This window comes from Heptranchias perlo, chromosome 10, assembly GCF_035084215.1.
Source record: "Heptranchias perlo isolate sHepPer1 chromosome 10, sHepPer1.hap1, whole genome shotgun sequence".
Lineage (NCBI taxonomy): Eukaryota > Metazoa > Chordata > Chondrichthyes > Hexanchiformes > Hexanchidae > Heptranchias > Heptranchias perlo.
Window position 1 is genome coordinate 4,245,371 of NC_090334.1, and position 12,261 is coordinate 4,257,631.

The 12,261-nt window shown below is 49.3% G+C and overlaps 1 protein-coding gene across 2 annotated transcripts in view; it reads left to right on the forward strand.

The window, feature by feature from the left end:
* LOC137326238 (1-phosphatidylinositol 4,5-bisphosphate phosphodiesterase beta-2-like) overlaps positions 1-12,261 on the forward strand; it is a 200,927-nt gene that overhangs the window by 103,060 nt on the left and 85,606 nt on the right. For both annotated transcript variants that reach the window (XM_067991148.1, XM_067991149.1), the window contains 4 exons: positions 983-1,074; positions 4,445-4,541; positions 9,707-9,791; positions 10,982-11,106. In XM_067991148.1, the coding sequence (XP_067847249.1) occupies positions 983-1,074; positions 4,445-4,541; positions 9,707-9,791; positions 10,982-11,106 (399 nt within the window). The remainder of the gene's footprint in view (positions 1-982; positions 1,075-4,444; positions 4,542-9,706; positions 9,792-10,981; positions 11,107-12,261) is intronic.

Below are 12,261 nucleotides of genomic sequence, written 5' to 3' on the forward strand. Positions count from 1 at the left end.
TTTGTGATTCATGTACTAGGACACCCAGATCCCTCTGTACCTCAGAGTTCTGCAATCTCTCTCCATTTGAATAATATACTGCTTTTCTATTCCTCCTGCCAAAGTGGACAAGTTCACATTTTCCCACATTTTACTCCATCTGCCAAATTTTTGCCCACCCAGTTAACCTATCTATATTCCTTTGCAGACTCCTTATGTCCTCTTCACAACATATTACTCTGATATACCCACACCCCTCATTGAAACACTCTCTAATATACACCACACCCCTCACTGTAACACTAGGAGATACCCCACACCACTCTCCGTAACACTCTGATATACCCCACACCCCTCACTGTAACACTCTGATATACCCCACACCCCTCACTGTAACACCTGATATACCCCACATCCTTCACTGTAACACTAGGAGATACCCCACACCACTCTCCGTAACACTCTGATATACCCCACACCCCTCACTGTAACACTCTGATATACCCCACACCCCTCACTGTAACACCTGATATACCCCACACCCTTCACTGTAACACTAGGAGATACCCCACACCACTCTCCGTAACACTCTGATATACCCCACACCCCTCACTGTAACACTCTGATATACCCCACACCCCTCACTGTAATGCTCCGATATACCCCACACCCCTCTCCGTAACACCCTGATATACCCCACACCCTTCACCGTAACACTAGGAGATACCCCACACCACTCTCCGTAACACCCTGATATACCCCACACCCTTCACCGTAACACTAGGAGATACCCCACACCACTCTCCGTAACACCCTGATATACCCCACACCCCTCACTGTAACACCTGATATACCCCACACCCTTCACTGTAACACTAGGAGATACCCCACACCCCTCACTGTAACGCCCTTGGACGATAACTGGAACCAAAAATTGCTCTCTGGTCATTGCTAGGTCCTGACCTGATGTTGATTGGTTGTGATTGTCCTGGGATTATTGCAGGTGAGGTTGCGGAGGTGCAGTGTGAGAATGAGGAGGAGTCTGAGAACATCGACCAGGAGGAGGACGAGCTGAAGAAAGCCGAATCTGACGAGGTGTTAAAAACTTAAGTTTTGGATTCTTTTTCAGGATGTGGGCGTCACTGGCAAGGCCACATTTATTGTCCATTCCTAGGTGCTTTGAGAAGGAGGTGGTGGTCCTTCTTATACCACTAAAGTCCCTGTGATGAAGATGCACCCACATTGATGTTAGGTTTGGGAATTCCAGGGTTTTCACCTTCGATTGTCCTGAAAGTTGCCGGATTGTTGTAAAATCCCAACTGGTTCACTAAATCCCTTCTGGGAAGGGAACCTGCCATCCTTACCTGGCCAACATGTGACTCCAGTCCCACAGGATGTGCTTGACCCTAATTGCCCTTTGAAATGGCCAAACAAGCCTCCAGTTCCAAACACTCGCTGTTCCCCCTCACCCCCCGCGGGAGGCGCTGTTCCCCCTCACCCCCTCCCGCGGGAGGCGCTGTTCCCCCTCACTCCCCGCGGGAGGCGCTGTTCCCCCTCACCCCCCCCGCGGGAGGCGCTGTTCCCCCTCACTCCCCGCGGGAGGCGCTGTTCCCCCTCACCCCCCGCGGGAGGCGCTGTTCCCCCTCACTCCCCGCGGGAGGCGCTGTTCCCCCTCACTCCCCGCGGGAGGCGCTGTTCCCCCTCACTCCCCGCGGGAGGCGCTGTTCCCCCTCACCCCCCGCGGGAGGCGCTGTTCCCCACACCCCCCGCGGGAGGCGCTGTTCCCCTCACTCCCCGCGGGAGGCGCTGTTCCCCTCACTCCCCGCGGGAGGCGCTGTTCCCCCTCACCCCCCGCGGGAGGCGCTGTTCCCCTCACTCCCCGCAGGAGGCGCTGTTCCGCCTCACCCCCCGCGGGAGGCGCTGTTCCCCTCACTCCCCGCGGGAGGCGCTGTTCCCCTCACTCCCCGCAGGAGGCGCTGTTCCCCCTCACTCCCCGCGGGAGGCGCTGTTCCCCTCACTCCCCGCAGGAGGCGCTGTTCCCCCTCACCCCCCGCGGGAGGCGCTGTTCCCCCTCACCCCCCGCGGGAGGCGCTGTTCCCCTCACTCCCCGCAGGAGGCGCTGTTCCCCCTCACCCCCCGCGGGAGGCGCTGTTCCCCCTCACTCCCCGCGGGAGGCGCTGTTCCCCCTCACCCCCCATGCGGGAGGCGCTGTTCCCCCTCACCCCCCACGCGGGACGCGCTGTTCCCCCTCCCTCACCCCCCCCGCGGGATGCGCTGTTCCCCCTCCCCCTTCCCCCCCCGGGAGGCGCTGTTACCCTCACACCCCGCGGGAGGCGCTGTTCCCCCTCACTCCCCGCGGGAGGCGTTGTTCCCCCTCACCCCCCCCCACCCGGGAGGCGCTGTTCCCCCTCACCCCCTCCCGCGGGAGGCGCTGTTCCCCCTCGTCCCCTGCGGGAGGCGCTGGTCCCCCTCACCCCCCCGCGGGAGGCGCTGTTCCCCCTCACCCCCCGCGGGAGGCGCTGTTCCCCCTCACCCCCCGCGGGAAGCGCTGTTCCCCCTCACCCCCCGCGGGAGGCGCTGTTCCCCTCACCCCCCGCGGGAGGCGCTGTTCCCCTCACTCCCCGCGGGAGGCGCTGTTCCCCTCACTCCCCGCGGGAGGCGCTGTTCCCCTCACTCCCCGCGGGAGGCGCTGTTCCCCTCACTCCGCGCGGGAGGCGCTGTTCCCCTCACTCCCCGCGGGAGGCGCTGTTCCCCTCACTCCCCGCGGGAGGCGCTGTTCCCCTCACTCCCCGCGGGACGCGCTGTTCCCCCTCCCTCACACCCCCGCGGGATGCGCTGTTCCCCCTCCCCCTTCCCCCCCCGGGAGGCGCAGTTCCCCATACCCCCCGCGGGAGGCGCAGTTTCCCCTCACCCCCCGCGGGAGGCGCAGTTTCCCCTCACCCCCCGCGGGAGGCGCAGTTCCCCATACCCCCCGCGGGAGGCGCAGTTCCCCCTCACCCCCCGCGGGAGGCGCAGTTCCCCCTCACCCCCCGCGGGAGGCGCAGTTCCCCCTCACCCCCCGCGGGAGGCGCAGTTCCCCCTCACCCCCCCCGGGAGGCGCTGTTCCCCCTCACCCCCCGCGGGTGGCGCAGTTCCCCATACCCCCCGCGGGAGGCGCAGTTCCCCCTCACCCCCCGCGGGAGGCGCAGTTCCCCATACCCCCCGCGGGAGGCGCAGTTCCCCCTCACCCCCCGTGGGAGGCGCTGTTCCCCCTCACCCCCCGCGGGAGGCGCAGTTCCCCCTCACCCCCCGCGGGAGGCGCAGTTCCCCCTCACCCCCCGCGGGAGGCGCAGTTCCCCATACCCCCCGCGGGAGGCGCAGTTCCCCATACCCCCCGCGGGAGGCGCAGTTCCCCATACCCCCCGCGGGAGGCGCAGTTCCCCATACCCCCCGCGGGAGGCGCAGTTCCCCATACCCCCCGCGGGAGGCGCAGTTCCCCATACCCCCCGCGGGAGGCGCAGTTCCCCATACCCCCCGCGGGAGGCGCAGTTCCCCCTCACCCCCCGCGGGAGGCGCAGTTCCCCATACCCCCCGCGGGAGGCGCAGTTCCCCATACCCCCCGCGGGAGGCGCAGTTCCCCTCACCCCCCGCGGGAGGCGCAGTTCCCCCTCACCCCCCGCGGGAGGCGCAGTTCCCCATACCCCCCGCGGGAGGCGCAGTTCCCCATACCCCCCGCGGGAGGCGCAGTTCCCCATACCCCCCGCGGGAGGCGCAGTTCCCCATACCCCCCGCGGGAGGCGCAGTTCCCCATACCCCCCGCGGGAGGCGCAGTTCCCCATACCCCCCGCGGGAGGCGCAGTTCCCCCTCACCCCCCGCGGGAGGCGCAGTTCCCCATACCCCCCGCGGGAGGCGCAGTTCCCCTCACCCCCCGCGGGAGGCGCAGTTCCCCCTCACCCCCCGCGGGAGGCGCAGTTCCCCATACCCCCCGCGGGAGGCGCAGTTCCCCATACCCCCCGCGGGAGGCGCAGTTCCCCCTCACCCCCCGTGGGAGGCGCAGTTCCCCCTCACCCCCCGCGGGAGGCGCAGTTCCCCATACCCCCCGCGGGAGGCGCAGTTCCCCCTCACCCCCCGCGGGAGGCGCAGTTCCCCATACCCCCCGCGGGAGGCGCAGTTCCCCATACGCCCCGCGGGAGGCGCAGTTCCCCATACCCCCCGCGGGAGGCGCAGTTCCCCATACCCCCCGCGGGAGGCGCAGTTCCCCATACCCCCCGCGGGAGGCGCAGTTCCCCATACCCCCCGCGGGAGGCGCTGCATTGCACGCTGCAGCTCAAATCACTCACTCACAGCCTGGGGACCGAGCTGGGTGTGGCCCTGAGTTTTACAGTGACCGACCTGCTGTCTGGGCTGTGGAGCTGCCTTGTGTTGACTGATGTTGTTCATAGCTGAGGTGTGACTCATGTCTTTTGCTGCATTCTTTCCAAACAGGGCACTGCTGGCCAAGAAGTGAGAGCGTATGAAGAGATGTCCAGTCTGGTCAACTACATTCAGCCTATTAAGTTTGATTCCTTTGAAGTGGCCAAGAGTAAGATACCCAATAAGGAAGTTAATACACAGAGTGACATTCTATCCCATCAGTATTTATTACACAGAGTGACATTCTATCCCGTCAGTATTTATTACACAGAGTGACATTCTATCCCATCAGTAGTTATTACACAGAGTGACATTCTATCCCATCAGTATTTATTACACAGAGTGACATTCTATCCCGTCAGTATTTATTACACAGAGTGACATTCTATCCCATCAGTAGTTATTACACAGAGTGACATTCTATCCCATCAGTATTTATTACACAGAGTGACATTCTATCCCGTCAGTATTTAATACACAGAGTGACATTCTATCTGATCAGTATTTATTACACAGAGTGACATTCTATCCCATCAGTATTTATTACACAGAGTGACATTCTATCCCGTCAGTATTTATTACACAGAGTGACATTCTATCCCATCAGTAGTTAATACACAGAGTGACATTCTATCCCATCAGTATTTATTACACAGAGTGACATTCTATCCCGTCAGTATTTATTACACAGAGTGACATTCTATCCCGTCAGTATTTATTACACAGAGTGACATTCTATCCCGTCAGTATTTATTACACAGAGTGACATTCTATTCCATCAGTATTTATTACACAGAGTGACATTCTATCCCGTCAGTATTTAATACACGGAGTGACATTCTATCCCGTCAGTATTTATTACACAGAGTGACATTCTATCCCATCAGTATTTATTACACAGAGTGACATTCTATCCCGTCAGTATTTAATACACAGAGTGACATTCTATCCCATCAGTATTTATTACACAGAGTGACATTCTATCCCGTCAGTAGTTAATACACAGAGTGACATTCTATCCCATCAGTATTTATCACACAGAGTGACATTCTATCCCGTCAGTATTTATTACACAGAGTGACATTCTATCCCGTCAGTATTTATTACACAGAGTGACATTCTATCCCGTCAGTATTTATTACACAGAGTGACATTCTATCCCGTCAGTATTTATTACACAGAGTGACATTCTATCCCATCAGTATTTATTACACAGAGTGACATTCTATCCCATCAGTATTTATTACACAGAGTGACATTCTATCCCGTCAGTATTTAATACACAGAGTGACATTCTATCCCATCAGTATTTATTACACAGAGTGACATTCTATCCCGTCAGTAGTTAATACACAGAGTGACATTCTATCCCATCAGTATTTATCACACAGAGTGACATTCTATCCCGTCAGTATTTATTACACAGAGTGACATTCTATCCCGTCAGTATTTATTACACAGAGTGACATTCTATCCCGTCAGTATTTATTACACAGAGTGACATTCTATTCCATCAGTATTTATTACACAGAGTGACATTCTATCCCGTCAGTATTTAATACACAGAGTGACATTCTATCCCGTCAGTATTTATTACACAGAGTGACATTCTATCCCATCAGTATTTATTACACAGAGTGACATTCTATCCCGTCAGTATTTAATACACAGAGTGACATTCTATCCCATCAGTATTTATTACACAGAGTGACATTCTATCCCGTCAGTATTTAATACACAGAGTGACATTCTATCCCATCAGTATTTATTACACAGAGTGACATTCTATCCCGTCAGTATTTAATACACAGAGTGACATTCTATCCCGTCAGTATTTATTACACAGAGTGACATTCTATCCCATCAGTATTTATTACACAGAGTGACATTCTATCCCGTCAGTATTTAATACACAGAGTGACATTCTATCCCATCAGTATTTATTACACAGAGTGACATTCTATCCCGTCAGTATTTAATACACAGAGTGACATTCTATCCCATCAGTATTTATTACACAGAGTGACATTCTATCCCGTCAGTATTTAATACACAGAGTGACATTCTATCCCGTCAGTATTTATTACACAGAGTGACATTCTATCCCATCAGTATTTATTACACAGAGTGACATTCTATCCCATCAGTATTTAATACACAGAGTGACATTCTATCCCATCAGTATTTATTACTCAGAGTGACATTCTATCCTGTCAGTATTTATTACACAGAGTGACATTCTATCCCATCAGTATTTATTACACAGAGTGACATTCTATCCCGTCAGTATTTAATACAGAGTGACATTCTATCCCATCAGTATTTCTTACACAGAATGATGTTGATTCCATCAGTATTTATTACACAGAGTGACATTCCATCCCATTCAGTATTTAATACACAGAGTGACATTCTATCCCATCAGTATTTAATACACAGAGTGACATTCTATCCCATCAGTATTTAATACACAGAGTGACATTCTATCTGATCAGTATTTATTACACAGAGTGACATTCTATCCCATCAGTATTTATTACACAGAGTGACATTCTATCCCATCAGTATTTATTACACAGAGTGACATTCTATCCCATCAGTATTTATTACACAGAGTGACATTCTATCCCATCAGTATTTAATGCACAGAGTGACATTCTATCCCATCAGTATTTATTACACAGAGTGACATTCTATCCCATCAGTATTTATTACACAGAGTGGCATTCTATCCCATCAGTATTTATTACACAAAGTGACATTCTATCCCATTAGTATTGAATACACAGAGTGACATTCTATCTGATCAGTATTTATTACACAGAGTGACATTCTATCCCATCAGTATTTAATACTCAGAGTGACATTCTATCTGATCAGTATTTGATACACAGAGTGACATTCTATCCCATCAGTATTTAATACACAGAGTGACATTCTATCCCATCAGTATTTAATACAGAGTGACATTCTATCCCATCAGTATTTAATACAGAGTGACATTCTATCCCATCAGTATTTATTACACAGAGTGACATTCTATCCCATCAGTATTTATTACACAGAGTGACATTCTATCTGATCAGTATTGAATACACAGAGTGACATTCTATGCCATCAGTATTGAATACACAGAGTGACATTCCATCCCATCAGTAGTTAATACACAGAGTGACATTCTATCTGATCAGTATTTATTACACAGAGTGACATTCTATCCCATCAGTATTTATTACACAGAGTGACATTCTATCCCATCAGTATTTATTACACAGAGTGACATTCTATCCCATCAGTATTTATTACACAGAGTGACATTCTATCCCATCAGTATTTAATGCACAGAGTGACATTCTATCCCATCAGTATTTAATACACAGAGTGACATTCTATCCCATCAGTATTTAATGCACAGAGTGACATTCTATCCCATCAGTATTTAATACACAGAGTGACATTCTATCCCATCAGTATTTAATGCACAGAGTGACATTCTATCCCATCAGTATTTAATACACAGAGTGACATTCTATCCCATCAGTATTTATTACACAGAGTGACATTCTATCCCATCAGTATTTATTACACAGAGTGACATTCTATCCCATTAGTATTGAATACACAGAGTGACATTCTATCTGATCAGTATTTATTACACAGAGTGACATTCTATCCCATCAGTATTTAATACACAGAGTGACATTCTATCCCATCAGTATTTAATACACAGAGTGACATTCTATCTGATCAGTATTTATTACACAGAGTGACATTCTATCCCATCAGTATTTAATACACAGAGTGACATTCTATCTGATCAGTATTTATTACACAGAGTGACATTCTATCCCATCAGTATTTATTACACAGAGTGACATTCTATCCCATCAGTATTTATTACACAGAGTGACATTCTATCCCATCAGTATTTAATGCACAGAGTGACATTCTATCTGATCAGTATTTATTACACAGAGTGACATTCTATCCCATCAGTATTTATCACACAGAGTGACATTCTATCCCGTCAGTATTTATTACACAGAGTGACATTCTATCCCATCAGTATTTATTACACAGAGTGACATTCTATCCCATCAGTATTTATTACACAGAGTGACATTCTATCCCATCAGTATTTAATGCACAGAGTGACATTCTATCCCATCAGTATTTATTACACAGAGTGACATTCTATCCCATCAGTATTTATTACACAGAGTGACATTCTATCCCATCAGTATTTAATGCACAGAGTGACATTCTATCCCATCAGTATTTATTACACAGAGTGACATTCTATCCCATCAGTATTTATTACACAGAGTGACATTCTATCCCATCAGTATTTATTACACAGAGTGACATTCTATCCCGTTAGTATTGAATACACAGAGTGACATTCTATCTGATCAGTATTTATTACACAGAGTGACATTCTATCCCATCAGTATTTAATACACAGAGTGACATTCTATCTGATCAGTATTTATTACACAGAGTGACATTCTATCCCATCAGTATTTAATACACAGAGTGACATTCCATCTGATCAGTATTTATTACACAGAGTGACATTCTATCCCGTCAGTATTTATTAAACAGAGTGACATTCCATCCCATCAGTATTTATTACACAGAGTGACATTCTATCACATCAGTATTTAATACGGAGTGACATTCTATCCCATCAGTATTTATTACACAGAGTGACATTCTATCCCATCAGTATTTATTACACAGAGTGACATTCTATCCCATCAGTATTTATTACACAGAGTGACATTCCATCCCATCAGTATTTATTACACAGAGTGACATTCTATCCCGTCAGTATTTATTAAACAGAGTGACATTCTATCCCATCAGTATTTATTACACAGAGTGACATTCTATCCCATCAGTATTTATTACACAGAGTGACATTCTATCCCATCAGTATTTATTACACAGAGTGACATTCTATCTGATCAGTATTTATTGCACAGAGTGACATTCTATCCCATCAGTATTTATTACACAGAGTGACATTCTATCCCATCAGTATTTAATACACAGAGTGACATTCTATCCCATCAGTATTTATTACACAGAGTGACATTCTATCCCATTCAGTATTGAATACACAGAGTGACATTCTATCCCATCAGTATTTATTACACAGAGTGATGTTTATCCCATCAGTATTTATTACACAGAGTGATGTTTATCCCATCATTATTTCATGCACGGAGTGACATTCTATTCCATCAATATTTAATACACAGACTGACATTCTATCCCGATTAAACTGTGATGAAAAAACTTGCTAAATCTGATTTCTTAATTTTGCAGAAATAAATAAATCCTACATCATTACATCCTTCACGGAGACCAAAGCTCTGGATCTGCTCTTCAAATTCCCCATTGATTTTGTTGAGTATCCTTCCAAAGGCTGTCTGTAAACTATGTCATACTGAGACACCACACTGAACAGTGCTGTTAGAGACGTGGGCAGCTAATACAGGGGGTTAATGCACACTACTGTGAGAGAGAAAGATAGTACAATACATCAGCTGCAACATAGCACAGCAAATGCAAACAATAGTAGATACCTGGCAGTGAGTTACAGGCTGAAATCCGCTTGAAGGTTTCGGGTGGTTTATGTATAGAATAGCGTATTCCCAGGAGTGAGTTACAGGCTGGGATCTGATTGAAGGTTTTGGGTGGTTTATTTATCGAATAACGTATTCCCAGGAGTGAGTTATAGGCTGGAACCTAACTGTGGGGTTCGGGGTTTTATATATAGAATAACAGATACCCAGGAGTGAGTTAGACCATTCTGTAACAACTGGGTTCTTGTGTGGAAGGATGCTGCAGGTATTTTTACTGAAGATTTAATCCCCGGTTGTTCACTGATCTGACATCCCGTCTCCCTTCTTATCAATCTGTCATTGTGCTCTCTTCTAACTCTGCTCCCTGTCACATTTCTTATTCTGACTGTGTGGTGTCTTCTGCCCCCACCTCATCCCTGCTTAAAAACATCTGTCTCCAAAACAAGACCTAAACAGAACTCCATTGAAATCTACTGCAGTCCCCCCTCTCCCCGCCCCACAGCCCCGAGAGACCCAGCTATGTGTCAAGCCTGGTCTTCAAAACTTACCTGAATTTGCATTTCCCTCTTCCCCCTCTCCTTGCCCCCTTCCCTTCCCTTCCCTTCCCCCTCTCTTTTCCTCCCCTTCTCTTCTCCCGCTCTTCTTCCCCCTCTGTCCTCTCCCCTGTCTCTCCTGTTGCTGACACTCCCTTCCAGAATCTTGTTTCCTTTGTTATGTCAGACATTACATCCCCCACCCCCCTGAGTTAGTTCTTTACGAAGCCTGAATCTATTCAGGTGTTGAACACTTCTCCTGTACTCGGGGAGGCTGTCTGACCATCTCGCCCCTGTCCCCTCTAGCTCCTCATTGTGTCCTTTCTGTTTAAACAATGGTCCGTGCTGCCCTGAACGAACCTCCTGTGTCTCTCCCAACCTCCACATCTACTATCACCAGCTGAGTATTGGCCTCCCATCTTCAGGAAGGGCTCCTTGATGCCCCACAGGTCTCTGAGTTCCTATACCACCCCCCCCCGCAGATACAATAAGAGACAAATGAGTCGCATTTACCCCAAGGGTACGAGGGTGGATTCCTCGAACTACATGCCCCACGTCTTCTGGAACGCTGGCTGTCAGATGGTAGCTCTCAACTTCCAGACCGCAGGTGAGTGGTGGAGTAGGGATTGGGCTTAGGAACACTGGGTTCTCGGTCAGTCAAGGAGGTTAACCCCAGAGTTTAGTGATAGATTAACAACAGCAACTTATATTAATAATTTTAAATCTGAGATTGATATAGTTTTGCTAGCCAAGGATATTAAAAGATATGGAGCCAAGATGGAGTTAAGATACAGATCAGCCATGATCTCATTGAATAATGGAACAGGCTGGAGGGGCTGAATGGCCTACTCCTGTTCCTATGTTCCTTATAACCCTTTTAACAGTGTTCAGTTCCATTCGCAATCCCTCAGATAATGAAGCAGTCAGAGCCTGCATGCAGCACGACCTGGACAATGTCCAGGCTTGGGCTGATAAGTGGCAAGTAACATTCACGCCAGACAAGTGCCAGGCAATGACCATCTCCAACAAGAGAGAGTCTAACCACCTCCCCTTGACATTCAATGGCATTACCATCACCGAATCCCCCACCATCAACATCCTGGGGGTCACCATTGACCAGAAACTTAACTGGACCAGCCACATAAATACTGTGGCTACAAGAGCAGGTCAGAGGCTGGGTATTCTGCGGCGAGTGACTCACCTCCTGACTCCCCAAAGCCTTTCCACCATCTACAAGGCACAAGTCAGCAGTGTGATGGAATACTCTCCACTTGCCTGGATGAGTGCATCTCCAACAGCACTCAAGAAGCTCGAAACCATCCAGGACAAAGCAGCCCGCTTGATTGGCACCCCATCCACCACCCTAAACATTCACTCTCTTCACCACCGGTGCACTGTGTCTGCAGTGTGTACCATCTACAGGATGCACTGCAGCAACTCGCCAAGGCTTCTTCAACTGCACCTCCCAAACCCACGACCTCTACCACCTAGAAGGACAAGGGCAGCAGGCACATGGGAACAACACCACCTGCACGTTCCCCTCCAGGTCATACACCATCCTGACTTGGAAATATATCGCCGTTCCTTCATCGTCGCTGGGTCAAAATCCTGGAACTCCCTTCCTATCAGCACTGTGGGAGAACCTTCACCACACGGACTGCAGCGGTTCAGGACAATTAGGGATGGGCAATAAATGCTGCCCTCACCAGCGACGCCCACATCCCATGAACGAATAAAAAAAATGTAGTAAAACATCCCAAGA